Source organism: Amblyraja radiata, chromosome 41 (genome assembly GCF_010909765.2).
Source record: "Amblyraja radiata isolate CabotCenter1 chromosome 41, sAmbRad1.1.pri, whole genome shotgun sequence".
In the NCBI taxonomy this organism is placed as follows: Eukaryota; Metazoa; Chordata; class Chondrichthyes; order Rajiformes; family Rajidae; genus Amblyraja; species Amblyraja radiata.
Window position 1 is genome coordinate 10948643 of NC_045996.1, and position 14770 is coordinate 10963412.

Sequence of the window (14770 nt, forward strand, 5' to 3'; positions counted from 1 at the left end):
CTTGTAGCAGCACAACGCAACAGGGGAACATGGAGTTTAAGGAAGAACTGCAGATGCTGGTAAAACGTAGGTCGAAAGCAACTCAGCGGGTGAGGCAGCATCTATGGAGAGAAGGAATTGGCGATGTTTTGGGTCAAGACCCGTGTGTTAATTGGCTTGGCATAAATGTAAATGTCCCTAGTGCGGGACGATTGTGTTAGTGTGCAGGGATCGCTGGTCGGTGCAGACTCCGTGGGCCAAACAGCTTGTTTCTGCTCTATCTCTAAAACTAAACTAAAACATATATACTGTATATATATAAATTGTAAATTAGAATATAGAACATAGAAAAAGGTGCAGGAGTAAGCCATTCGGCCCTTCGAGCTAGCACCGCCAGTCAATATGATCGTGGATGATTATCCAAAATCAATACCCCGTTTCTGCTTTCTCCCCATATCCCTTGATTCCGTTAGCCCTAAGAGCTATAGCTAACTGTGCCGTGTGTGGCTTTGGTCCCCTAATTTGAGGAAGGACATTCTTGCTATTGAGGGAGTGCAGCGTAGGCTTACAAGGTTAATTCCCGGGATGGCGGGACTGTCATATGCTGAGAGAATGGAGCAGCTGGGCTTGTACACTCTGGAGTTTAGAAGGATGAGAGGATATCTCATTGAAGCATATAAGATTGTTAAGGGTTTGGACACGCTAGAGGCAGGAAACATGTCCCGATGTTGGGGGAGTCCAGAACCAGGGGCCACACACAGTTTAAGAATAAGGAGTAAGCCATTTAGAACAGAGATGAGAAAACACTTTTTCTCACAGAGAGTTGTGAGTCTGTGGAATTCTCTGCCTTAGAGGGCGGTGGGGGCAGGTTCTCTGGATACTTTCAAGAGAGCTAGATAGGGCTCTTAAAAATAGTGGAGTCAGGGGATATGGGGAGAAGGCAGGAACGGGGTACTGATTGGGGATGATCAGCCGTGATCACATTGAATGGCGGTGCTGGCTCGGAGGGACGAATGGCCTACTCCTGCACCTATTGTCTATTGTCTATTGTGTATTGACTCTCTGGCGTTGGATTTTTCTGCAGGGGTGTGTCTCCAGAACAACGAGAATGAGGGCTACCCCTCCCCCGTGGTCATCCTGCCCTTCATGAAGCATGGAGATCTCCACAGCTTCCTGCTCTACTCTCGGCTGGGCGAGAACCCTGTGGTAAGGCCCATCCCCGTCCCCGCCTGCCGTTCAGTTTAGTCTATCGTCACTGGTGCCGAGGTACAGTGAAAAGCTTTGGTTGCCTGCCAACCAGTCAGCGGAAAGACATGATTACAATCGAGCCGTTTACAGTCATGGGTGGCACAGAGGCAGAGTTGCTGCCTCACAGCTCCAGAGACACGGGCTCGATCAATAGACAATAGACAATAGGTGCAGGAGTAGGCCATTCGGCCCTTCGAGCCAGCACCGCCATTCAATGTGATCATGGCTGATCATCCCCAATCAGTACCTGCCTTCTCCCCATATCCCCTGACTATTATTATTATTCCCGATGTTGGGGTAGTCCAGAACTAGGGGTCACAGTTTAAGGATAAGGGGGAAATCTTTTAGGACCGAGATGAGGAAAACATTTTTCACACAGAGAGTGGTGAATCTCTGGAACTCTCTGCCACAGAAGGTAGTTGAGGCCACAGTTCATTGGCTGTATTTAAGAGGGAGTTAGATGTGGCCCTTGTGGCTAAAGGGATCAGGGGGTATGGAGAGAAGGCAGGTATAGGATACTGAGTTGAATGATCAGCCATGATCATATTGAATGGCGGTGCAGACTCGAAGGACCGAATGGCCTCTACTCCTGCACCTGTTTTCTATGTTTCTATAGAGTGGGTGGGCGAGGAGCAGGGAGAGAGGGCCGCCAGCGTTGGTGGGGAATCCCGACATGTGGGAAGATCTATGTAGATAGGGATGAGGGGGAGAATAAGTTACATGGATGAGAGAATCCTTCAGCACTTTGCTCATTGAAGCAGGTTGGACCGTGCACGGCTCAGCACCGCCCTCTGCTGTCTGCTCTGCTCTCCTGCGGTCGCTGCTCCTCCTCAGTCTCTCTGCCTGGGCATTCCCCTTCTTCACTCTTCCTCTTTTCGTCCACTCCTCTTCTCTCCCTGTCCTCCTCTAGGTTTTCTACCTCTTTCCCTTTCTCAGCCACTCCTCCTCTCTTCCCTTCCCCTCCCCACTCTCTCTTGCTTCGGAGTCACAGTGTGGAAACAGGCCCTTCGGCCCAACTTGCCCACACCGGCCCACAATGTCCCAGCTACACTAGTCCCACTTGCCTGCACTTGGTCCATATCCCTCCAAACCTGTCCTACTCATGTTTCTCTTTCTCTTAGTCTCTAACGCTGTCTCTGTCCGTCTCTGTCTCTCATCTATCTCTTGTGCCTCTCTCTCTGTCTCTGCCTCACGTCTGTGTCTCGTCTGTCTCTGTGTCTGTATCTTTGTCTCCCTTTCACCCCCTGTCTCTGTCTCTCATCTATTGTCTCTCTCTCTCTGTGACTCTCCCTGTCTCTGTTTCTGTGTCTCTCTCTCTTTCACTCTGCTTCACTCTGTGTCTCTCTCTGTCTCTCTCTTTATCTCTGTCTCTCTCACTCTCTCCGTCTCTCTCTAAACACAGCTCCACTGACACTTACTGGATCACAAGTGTTTCATAAGTTCATAAGTGAAAGGGGCAGAATTAGGCCATTCGGCCCATCAAGTCTACTCCGCCATTCAATCATGGCTGATCTATCTCTCCCTCCTAACCCCATTCTCCTGCCTTCTCCCCATAACCCCTGACACCCGCACTAATCAAGAATCTATCTATCTCTGCCTTAAAAATATCAACCCACTGACTTGGCCTCCACAGCCGTCTGTGGCAACGAATTCCACAGATTCACCACCCTCTGACTAAAGAAATTCCTCCTCATCTCCTTCCTAAAGGAACGTCCTTTAATTCTGAGGCTGTGACCTCTAGTCCTAGACTCTCCAACTAGTGGAAGCATCCTCTCCACATCCACTCTATCCAAGCCTTTCACGATTAGGTAAGTGTTCAGGGGCCTGATGGTTGTTGGGAAGAAGCTGTTCCTGAATCTTTAGCCTTTAAACAAGTGGTGATAATAGTGTCCAGGAGTGAGATGGAATAGCAGGCCAAGTGAAGCTTTTTCCATTTCCCTATCTCTCTCCTTCCCTCCCCATCTCACACCCTTGCTTCCTCAGTCTATGTCTCTCTCTCCATGTCTTCCCCTGGAATTCTCTGCCACAGAGGCAGTGGAGGCCAATTCACTGGATGTATTCAAGAGAGAGTTAGATTTAGCTCTTAGGGCTAACGGAATCAAGGGATGTGGGGGAACGGGGTACTGATTTTGGATGATCAGCCATGATCATATTGTGCGGCGGTGCTGGCTCGAAGGGCCGAATGGCCTACTCCTGCACCTATTGTCTATGTTTAAATGTCACTGTCACAGTGAGAGGCTAATGACTCTCTCTCTCTCTCTCTCTCTCTCTCTCTCTCTCCCTCTTTCTCTCTTGCTCGCAGTACCTACCGATGCAGATGCTGATTAAGTTCATGGTGGACGTTGCCCGGGGCATGGAGTACCTCAGCAACAAGAACTTCATCCACAGGGACTTGGCTGCACGCAACTGCATGTGAGTCCAGTCGGATCAGCCCTCCCCTCCCCCGGCTCCCTCCATCCCAACCTCCGAGGCACGCCAGCACCACTTGCACCCCTTTATGCATCACCCCAGACCTGTCCCAACCTGGAATGAGCAGAGCTCATCACATTCTCACACAGTTAGCTCGTAGGAGCAAGAATCAGCAGATGGAAGGGTCTCGAGCCGAAACGTCACCCATTCCTTCTCTCCAGAGATGCTGCCTGTCCCGCTGAGTTACTCCAGCATTTTGTGTCCATCTTCGGTTTAAACCAGCATCTGCAGCTCCTTCCCAACCAAGTAACTAGATACTGGTTTAGTTTAGATTGGAGATACAGCGCGGAAACAGGCCCTTCAGCCCACCGAGATCGCACCGACCAGCGATCCCCGCACACTAACACTATCCCACACACACACACACTGGGGCAATTTATACTTGTACCAAGCCGATTAACCTACAAACCTGCACGTCTTTGGATTGTGGGAGGAAACCGAAGATCTTGGAGAAAAGCCACGCAGGTCACGGGGAGAACGTACAAACTCCGTGTATGTGTATATCTCCCTAACTCGTTCTATCTATACAGCTGCTCCTCGACCTACGATAGGGTTATGTTCTGATAAACCCATCGGAAATCAAAAAGATCGTAAGTCGTAAACGCATTTAGAAACATAGAAACATAGAAAATAGGTGCAGGAGTAGAGGCCATTCGTCCCTTCGAGCCTGCACCGCCATTCGATATGATCATCCAACTCAGTATCCCATCCCTGCCTTCTCTCCATACCCCCTGATCCCTTTAGCCACAAGGGCTAATTTAATACAATGTGATCACGTGACCGGACGTGACGCGCTGCTTGCTGCCGTCGCCCAGCGTTTGCACCATCGTAGAGTCGAAATATCGTAAGTCGAACATCGTAACGCGGGGAGCACCAGTATATATATATATCACCATAACTCTCTCTCTCTCCCTCTCTGCTCGCAGGTTGAATGAAAACATGAACGTCTGCGTGGCTGACTTTGGGCTCTCCAAAAAGATTTACAACGGCGATTACTACCGGCAGGGCCGGATCTCGAAGATGCCGGTGAAGTGGATCGCCATCGAGAGCCTGGCGGACCGGGTGTACACCAGCAAGAGTGACGTGGTATGAACGGGCGCAGTACCTCCACGCGGCAGATGGTGGCGAGGTGGGCCCGAGATGACTGGCCCTGTCCCACTTTCAAGACCTAATTCACGACCTCTGCCCAGTTTGCCCGTGACTCGTACTCGCAGTATGGTCGTCACGAGGTGGTGATGCTAGTCGTAGGTACTCGTGGCATCAAGTAGGTCGGGGCGTTTTTCTAGCCTGATGAAATATGTCCACGAGTTATAGCCCTGTCCCACGGTACGAGTTCATTCCAAGAGCTCTCCCGAGTTTAAAAAAAATCAAACTCGTGGTAAGCCCGTAGAATGAACGTAGCGGGTACGTCGGAGCTCGGGGACGTCTCTTAGCGGCTCGCAACGCTAACGGCAGGTACTCGGGAAGACTCGCTAACGGCAGGTGAGCACGGGAAGACTGGTGAAGATTTTTCAACGTGTTGAACAATGTCCACGAGAGCCCCGAGTACCGACGAGCGGCCATTACCGTAAATCTCCGCGTTCGAATCAGGGCAAACTCGGGGAGAGCTCTTGGAATGAACTCGTACCGTGGGACAGGGGTTTTAGGCTGATGGTTCCCAGGCAGCGGGGGGGGGGGGACCCTAAAGCCCCTAGAGATACGGGAATCTAGTTGGTGAAAGGGGGATATGGAGGCTGACCAGACACACAGATTCTCACTCTTTCTCTCCCCCTCTCTCTCCCACTCCCTGCAGTGGTCGTATGGGGTCACCATGTGGGAGATCGCCACCCGTGGTCAGACCCCGTACCCCGGCGTTGAGAACAGCGAGATCTACGATTACTTGCGGCAGGGCAATCGCTTGAAGCAGCCGCCCGACTGCCTGGATGCGCTGTGAGTACCTCCTGCCCCTCGGGCCAAACCCCCCCCCCCGCTCCCCCCGCTCCTCCCTGAGCCGAGAGACCCCCCCATCTCCCCCATAACCCCGCTCGACATGCTTGTAGATTCATTGTGTTGGAAGGAAGGATCAGTTGTCCATGACAACGGGGCCTAGTTGCTGAGGCTCCTGTGGCTGGTTTACACTGGAGAGAGGCACGAAATGCCGGAGTAACTCGGCGGGACAGGCAGCATCTGTGGAGAGAAGGGATGGGTGATGTTTCGGGTCGAGAACCTTCTTCAGACATTCTTTAGATCCATTCCTGGACAGAGAACCCTTGCGGAACAGAGGAGCATTTCCTGTTTAAGAAGGAACTGCAGATGCTGGAAAATCGAAGGTAGACAAAAAATGCTGGAGAAACTCAGCGGGTGCAGCAGCATCTATGGAGCGAAGGAAATAGGCGACGTTTCGGGTCAAGACCGTTTCTCCAGCATTTTTGTCTACCTTGGATTTTCCAGCATCTGCGGTTCCTTAAACACGTCACATATCTATGTTCTTCAGAGATGCTGCCTGACCCGCTGAGTTACTCCAACACTCTGTGTCTGTCCAGCTTTTCCTTGTATTGTATTGTATTGACTGGGATTCTCCCCCCAGGTATGAACTGATGTATTACTGCTGGCAACTCAACCCCAGAGAGCGGCCCACCTTCGAGATCATCTGCTGCCAGCTGGAGAAGATTCTAGAAGACCTGCCACCCCCCACGGACCCGGAGGAGATCCTGTATATCAACATGGAGGATGGGTACGGGAAGCGGGACAGCGGCTGCGATCAAGGGGCGGTGGGAGGTCGTGACCTGGAGGAGTGCCTGAAGGAGTCGGACCTGCTGTTCTCCAAAGGCCCCACCGCCACCACCTTGGCCGACGTCCACCAGGCGGACGCCATTGACCGCTACGTCCTCTGCCCGCCCGCCGAGACCGCCCGCCTCATGGCCATGGCCTCGCTGCCCGTCCCCGGCGACCAGTGCTCGCCCGGCGAGGACCTCCTGCTGATGGAGGCGTGCGGGAAGGAGCTCAAGCAGGCTCGGCGGCTCCCTCTGCGTCTACAGGGGCTGCCCCGTCCCTCTCATTCACCCCATCCCCCTTCGAGCGGTGGCTGCCAGCAGACTCTTTGCCACTTGGACCTGAATGGGACGCGGAACAACCTCCTGGCACAGGAGCCTCAGCAACTAGGCCCCGTTGTCATGGACAACTGATCCAATGAACCGTGTTCCCAAATCCAATCCAGTGGATGCAAAATCCGCTCGCATTCCGTGAATTCCGCTTGTCTTACGCTTGTCTTCCATTTCCTCGTGGGCGGAGCTGAAGGGACGGGGAGCCTCCAGTATCTTTCTCCAGGGTCCACCATTCGCCAGGAACTGATGTCCTCTCTCCACCTTCCAGCATCCTCCATCATTGCCTCTACGCCCAGGACCATCGGATGCCCACCATCTACACGCCTCGTAGACATTTATTCCAAGCCCAAGTCAGGCATCTAACGTTTGAATGTGTACATGTGAACTCCTGAGGTGAAAGGTCAAAGGGTTAAGAGTTTGGGGGGGTGGGGAAGGGGGGGGGGGGGGGGGGGGGGGGTGGGGGGGGGGGATATCTTGGGTCTATGAACCTTACTCCAGGCTTGATAGCTTTTCTACATGGCAATGGGAAGCATCAATATATGAGGATTTATAGAGAGGGCAATAGATGAGAATCCTTTTCTTAAAATATTTATAATATGACTGAGAATGACAGGGATAAGCCTTTTGTACTGCATGGAACATAGACAATAGACAATGGGTGCAGGAGTAGGCCATTTGGCCCTTCGAGCCAGCACCGCCATTCAACATTCAACATGGAACAGTACGGCACAAGAACAGGCCCTTCGGCCCACAATGTCTGTGCCGAACACAGTGCCAAGACCATCTGTGTTACCTGCCTGTACGTGATCCATACCCCCTCCATTCCCTGCATATCCATGCGCCCATCCAAAAGACTCTTAAAGGCCACTATCGTATCTGCCTCAACCACCAATTATTGCAGTACGTTCCAGACATTCGCCTTTCTCTGTGTATAAAAATATGGCTGCGAACTGGAGACAGATCTGGGCACCTAAGTTCTGCGTAAATGTTAGTTGTCAAGCATTTTCCTGAACCTCCCACCTTTGGTGAAGCCGGTGAACTCAAAGTTGGCCACCTTTCACCTGATAGACAATAGTCAATAGACAATAGGTGCAGGATTAGGCCATTCGGCCCTTCGAGCCAGCATTGCCATTCCATGTGATCATGGCTGATCATCCCCAATCAGTACCCCGTTCCTGCCTTCTCCCCATATCCCCTGACTCCGCTATTTTTAAGAGCCCTATCTAGCTCTCTCTTGAAAGCATCCAGAGAACCTGCCTCCACCGCCCTCTGAGGCAGAGAATTCCAGACTCACCACTCTCTGTGAGAAAAAGTGTTTCCTCGTCTCCGTTCCAAATGGCTTACTCCTTATTCTTAAACTTTGGCCCCTGGTTCTGGACTTTCTCTCAGCATATGACAGTCCCACCATCCCGGGAATTAACCTTGTAAACCTACGCTGCATTCCCTCAATAGCAAGAATGTCCTTCCTCAAATTATTGATATCACCCAATAAGATATCCTTCTTTTGCAACTGAAATACAGTTGGCTATCCCTCCATGGAAGTGATTTCCGCATTACAAGGAACACATGGACATTGGTCTAACTAGTTTACTGTCACGTGTATCGAGGTACAGTGAAAAGCTTTTGTTGCGGGCTAACCAGTCAGCGGAAAGACAATCCATGATTACAATCGAGCCGTCCACAGTGTACAGATACATGATCAAGGGAATAACGTTTAGTGCAAGATAAAGTCCACTAAGATCCAATTAGAGATAGTCTGAGTGTCTCCAATGAGGTAGATCGTAGCTCAGGACTGGTCTCTAGTTGTTGGTGGGATGGTTCAGTTGCCTGATAACAGCTGGGAAGAAACTGTCCCTGAATCTGGAGGTGTGCATTTTCACACTTCTGTACCTCTTGCCTGATAGAAGAGGGAGTGGCCGGGATGCGACTGGTCCTTGATTATGCCGATGCAAATGTGAAGTGTAGATGGAGTCAATGGAAGGGAGGCTGGTTTGTGTGACTGTCTGCAATTCTCTGCGATTTCTTCGTGGTCTTGGATGAAACCGTTCCCAAACCGTGCTGTGATGCATCCCGATAAGATGCATGGGGCGAGACTGATCCTTGATTAAATCTCTCTCGGAGGTTGCTACCGTGGGAATTTTGAGCACTTTGCACCAGTCTCCAAGGCTGGAAAGGTACAGACACTGCGATCTCTTTGCACGCTACACTGTAGACTCACACACAATTAGAAGAGATGGTGAACTCCTAGTCTGGTACGATTGTCAGCGCACTGGATACACTGCTTCAGGGATTTAACGATGATTCTATGATCAATGCCACAGATTAATTTGGGCCTCTTCCTATTTATTGGCCTGTTGAACATACGATACCATACGATAGAACATTATTTATCCCCGGAGGGAAATTAATCTGCCAACAATCATAAAAACACAAGATATATGAAACATGAAATTAAAATGATGAGTGGAAAGGATTGGGGATGTGCAAACATTTGGGGGGGGGGGGGGGGGGGCTCAGTCTCAGTCTATCCCATGACAGAAGGGGGAGGAGTTGTACAGTTTGATAGCCACAGGGAAGAAGGATCTCCTGTGGCGTTCTGTGCTGCATCTTGGTGGAACCAGTCTGTAGCTGAAGGTTAACACTGGAGTAACTCAGCGGGTGAGGCAGCATCTATGGAGAGAAGGAATGGGCGACGTTTCGGGTCGAGACCCTTCTTGAGACTGATGTCAGGGGAGGGGGCGGGACAGAGATAGAATGTAGTCGGAGACAGTAAGACTAGTGGGAGAACTGTGAAGGGGGAAGGGATGGAGAGAGAGGGAAAGCAAGGGCTATCTGAAGTTAGAGAAGTCAATGTTCATACCGCTGGGGTGTAAACTACCCAAGCGAAATATGAGGTGCTGCTCCTCCAATCTGCGCTGGGCCTCACTCTGACAATAGAGGAGGCCCAGGACAGAAAGGTCAAATTGGGAATGGGAGGGGGAGTTGAAGTGCTGGGCCATCGGGAGATCAGGTGGATTAAGGCGGACTGAGCGGAGGTGTTGGGCGAAACGATCGCCAAGCCTGCGCTTGGTCTCGCCGATGCAGAGAAGTTGACACCTTGGAAGAGCGAATGCAGTAGAGGTACTCCTCTGGTTTTCCTCTGCCCTCTCCTTTGATTCTTTGCTACCCACCCACACCATTAGTAACCAATGATCCCACCAGCGTGTCATGGGAAGAAACCAGAGCACCGAGAGGGAGTCCGCAGAGTGCCGGATGTAACAAGTTTCACGGGTACCTGCGGTTAGCGCCACGAGTCGCTAAGTTGCGTCCGCGAGTTCCGACGTTCCCGCTACGTTAATTACACGCGATTACCACGAGTTAAATTTGTTTTAAACTCGGGGTACCTCGTGGGTCAACTCGCACCGTGAGACATGTTGTTCCTGCGTATCAGTTCAACTCCATCAATCCTAAGAAGGTTCTTTCTCGATGCTTGCGATGGGCACCAGACCACTCACACCCCGCCTCATAGCTTAGCTCAAAGGTACAGCATTGAATCCATTGGATTGAATGAATTCATTCATTGAGCATGGAAACAGGGCCCTTCGGCCCTTCGATTCCACGTCGACCATCGATCACCCGTTCAGACTGGTTCCACGTCATCCCAATCCACACACGCCGGGGGGGAATTTACAGGGGGGCCAATTAACCTACAAATCCCGCACACCACTGGGATGCAGGAGGGGACTTGAGCACCCACGCAGTCACAGGGAGAACGTGCAAACTCCTTACAGACAGTACCTGTGGTCAGGATCGAACCTGGGTCCCCGGCACTGTGAGGCAGCCGCTCTACACGCTGCGCCATCGTACCCCCCCTCCCCCCCCCCACCACTCATCTTCAAAGGAAACAGCTCCCACCTCCTCACCAAATACAATGTGTTTTGTTTGTTAAACCTTACAGGTCACTTTCTTACAGAAGTTTTATAGAAGTATTTTATATAAGTGTATATACTTTGATGCCAGCTGTAATTAATTGCATCTATTAATTTCTGCACAGGCTGAGCTAAATCCAAGCTAAACGTTGATGTACATGCTTTTATTAAATAAACCACCTTTATTATTAAATTTCTTGTTGGTTGTGTAACATTGGCATCACCCCTCACTCACCAGAGCGTAGGAGGATGAGGGCTGATCTTATAGAGGTGTATAAAATCATGAGGGGAATAGATCGGGTAGATGCACAGAGTCTCTTGCCCAGAGTACGGGAATCGAGGACCAGAGGACATAGGGTTAAGGTGAAGGGGAAAAGATTTAATAGGAATCTGAGGGGTAACCTTTTCCACACAAAGGGTGGTGGGTGTATGGAACAAGCTGCCAGAGGAGGTAGTTGTGGCGGGGACTATCCCAATGTTAAAGAAACAATTAGGCACATGGTTAGGACAGGTTTGGAGGGAGATATAAATGCTGGAGAAACTCAGCAAGTGCAGCAGCGATGGAAATAGGCAACGTTTCGGGCCGAAACCCTTCTTCAGACTGGTTTGGAGGGATATGGGGCAAACACAGTTAGGTGGGACTAGCGTAGATGGGACTTGTTGGGCAAGCTGTATCTCATAAGGTCATCAGTGATAGGAGCAGAATCAGGCCATTCTGCCCATCAAGTCTACTCCGCCATTCAACCATGGCTGATCTATCTCTCCCTCCTAATCCCATTCTCCTGCCTTCTCCCCATAACCCCTGACACCCGTACTAATCAAGAATCTATCTATCTCTGCTATAAAAATATCCACTGACTTGTGGCCTCCACAGACTTCTGTGGCAAAGAATTCCACAGATTCACCACCCTCTAAAGAAATTCCTTCTAACCTCCTTCCTAAAGGAAATCCTTTAATTCTGAGGCTGTGACCTCTAGTCCTAGACTCTCCCACTAGTGGAAACATCCTCTCCACATCCACTCTATCCAAGCCTTTCACTATTCGGTAATTCTCAATGAGGTTCCCCCTCATTCTTCTAAACTCTAAAACTAAAACTAATTATTTTGTTTTCGTGTTGGCCTGTCACCTAACGACCTTGTTCAGCGTCGCCCATTCCACAGAGTGCGTTCGACTGATTGTGAGGTCACAAGAGCGTTCTCGCAACATCACAAAGCGTCTAAACTCTGTCCTGAATCTCCAACGAGGTCTATGTGTTAATCCTCTGGTTGGAATCGTGCATCATCTGTTGGTGAAGCGAGTGGCTGGCGTGACTCCTCACGGATATTCCGACTCACTGCGGGCTCAGTTTCCAGCCACGAGTCCCGCTCCCACTGCGGGAGTCTCTTTCCCTCCTTGACCTCGCCCCTCCTGCTACACAGTGGAGTGAGATCTTGCCCTGACCTATTGCTTCCATGGCCCCAGTTACCATGTAGACACTTGCATGTCAGGTAGGAGAATCTCATCCACAACATTGAGGCGAAGGAAATGAATAGACTTTAGTTTAGATTGTTAGTTTAGAGAAACAGCGCGGAAACAGGCCCTTCGGCCCACCGAGTCCGGGCCGACCACCGATCCCCACACATTAACACTATCCTACACACACGCACCAGGGACAATTTTTACATTTACACCAAGCCAGTTAACCTACAAGCCTGTACGTCTTTGGAGTGTGGGAGGAAACCGAAGATCTCGGAGAAAACCCACGCAGGTCACGGGGAGAACGTGCAAACTCCGTACAGACAGCACCCGTAGTCGGGATCGGACCTGGGTCTCCGGTGCTGTAAGCTTTGTAATGCTCCTGTCCCACTTAGGAAACCTGAACGGAAACCTCTGTAGACTTTGGGCCCCACCCAAGGTTTTCGTCCGGTTCCCGGAGGTTGCAGGTGGTTGCCGGAGGTTGCAGGTAGTGGAAGCAGGTAGGGAGACTGACAAAAACCTCCAGGAACCGCACGGAAACCTTGGGTGGGGCGCAAAGTCTCCAGAGGTTTCCGTTCAGGTTTCCTAAGTGGGACAGGGGCATTATGCAGCAACTCTACCGCTGCACCATAGTGCTGCCTTCATGCAGCAACTCCTGAGTCGATACAAGGACAGAGGGTGGCACAGTGGTGGAGACTTTATAGTTTGGGCTTTAGAGATTCAGCGTGGCAACAGGCCCTTCGGCCCACCGAGTCCACACCGACCAGATATCACCCCGTGCACTAGAACTATCCTACGCACATTTGGGACCATGTACAATTTTACCAAAGCCAATTAACCTGCAAACTTGTATGTCTTCAGAGTGTGGGAGGAAACCAGAGCACCCGGAGAAAACCCACGCAGGTCACGGGGAGAACGTACAAACTCCGTGCAGACGGCACCTGTAATCAGAATCAAACCCGGGTCTCTGGCGCTGTGAGGCAGCAACTCTACCGCTGCGCCACCGTGCCGCAAGAGCTGGTGCCTCACAGTGCCAGAGGTCCCGACCTTGGGTGCTGTCTGTGTGGAGTTTGCACGAGCTCAGTGTGACCGCGTGGGTTTTCTCCGGGTGCCCCGGTTTCCTACCACATCACAAAGACGTGCGATCAATTGGCCCCTCTGTAAATTGCCCCTAGTGTGTGAGGAGTGGATGTGAAAGTGGGATAACATGGATGATCGCTGGTCAGCACAGACTTGGTGGGCCGAAGGGCCTGTTTCCGCGCTGTTTCTCGAAAACTAAAACTAAAACCCTTCTTCGGACATGTTTCCACATCAGTTGGCTTTGAGAACGTTGTGGTCATATGTTATTCATTGACTACAGCTCGGCATTTAATACCATCATCCCCTCCAAGCTGGTTACCAAGCTCTCAGATCTGGGTCTCTGCGCATCCCTCTGCAATTGGATCCTCGACTTCCTCATCCACAGACCACAGTCTGTCCGTATTGGTGGAAATGTGTCATCCTCGATAACAATCAGCACGGGAGCACCTCAAGGTTCCGTGCTCAGCCCCCTGCTGTACTCACTCTATACTCATGACTGCGTAGCCGGTCATAGTGCGAACTCCATCATCAAGTTCGCTGACGACACCACTGTTGTGGGACGTATCACTGATGGGGACGAGTCAGAGTATAGAAGTAAGATCGACCGACTGACCAAATGGTGCCAGCACAATAACCTGGCCCTCAACACCAGCAAAACCAAGGAACTGATTGTGGACTTCGGAAGGGGTAGGATGGGGACCCACAGTTCCGTTTATATCGATGGTGGAAAGGGTCAAGAACTTCAAATTCCTGGCCATGCATATTTCCGAAGATCTCTCCTGGTCCCAGAACACTGATGCAATCATAAAGAAAGCACATCAGTGCCTCTACTTCCTGAGAAGATTACGGAGAGTCGGTTTGTCAAGGAAGACTCTCTCGAACTTCTACAGGTGCACAGTAGAGAGCATGCTGACCGGTTGCATCGTGGCTTGGTTCGGCAACTTGAGCGCTCTGGAGAGGAAAAGGCTGCAAAAAGTTGTAAACACTGCCCAGTCCATCATCGGCTCTGACCTCCCCTCCATCGATGGGATCTATCGCAGTCGCTGCCTCAAAAAGGCTGCCCGCATCATCAAGGACCCACACCATCCTGGCCACACACTCATCTCCCCGCTGCCTTCAGGTAGAAGGTACAGGAGCCTGAAGACTGCAACATCCAGGTTCAGGAATAGCTACTTCCCCACAGCCATCAGGCTATTAAACACATCTTCAAACAAACCCTGAACTATAACAACCTATTGCATTTTATCTGTTTATTTATGTGTGTGTATATATATATATATTCTATGGTATATGGACACACTGAGCTGTTCTGTATTTATGCCTACAATATTCTGTTGTGCTGCAGCAAAGCAAGAATGTTATTGTCCTATCTGGGACACACATGACAATAAACTCTTCGTTTTCAAAAGGGAACTGCAGATGCGGGAATATCGAAGGTACACAAAATTGCTGGGGAAACTCAGCGGGTGCAGCAGCATCTATGGAGCGAAGGAAATAGGCGACGTTTCGGGCCGAAACGTCGCCTATTTCCTTCGCTCCATAGATGCT

General features: G+C 50.8%; 1 protein-coding gene across 1 annotated transcript in view; it reads left to right on the forward strand.

The window, feature by feature from the left end:
- axl (AXL receptor tyrosine kinase) overlaps positions 1–7936 on the forward strand; it is a 90402-nt gene extending 82466 nt beyond the window's left edge. Inside the window, exons 17-21 of the mRNA XM_033014344.1 lie at positions 1064–1185; positions 3530–3639; positions 4623–4782; positions 5489–5625; positions 6263–7936. Of these exons, the coding sequence (XP_032870235.1) occupies positions 1064–1185; positions 3530–3639; positions 4623–4782; positions 5489–5625; positions 6263–6860 (1127 nt within the window). The 3' untranslated portion in view covers positions 6861–7936. The remainder of the gene's footprint in view (positions 1–1063; positions 1186–3529; positions 3640–4622; positions 4783–5488; positions 5626–6262) is intronic.
- The last annotated feature ends 6834 nt before the right edge of the window (positions 7937–14770 follow it).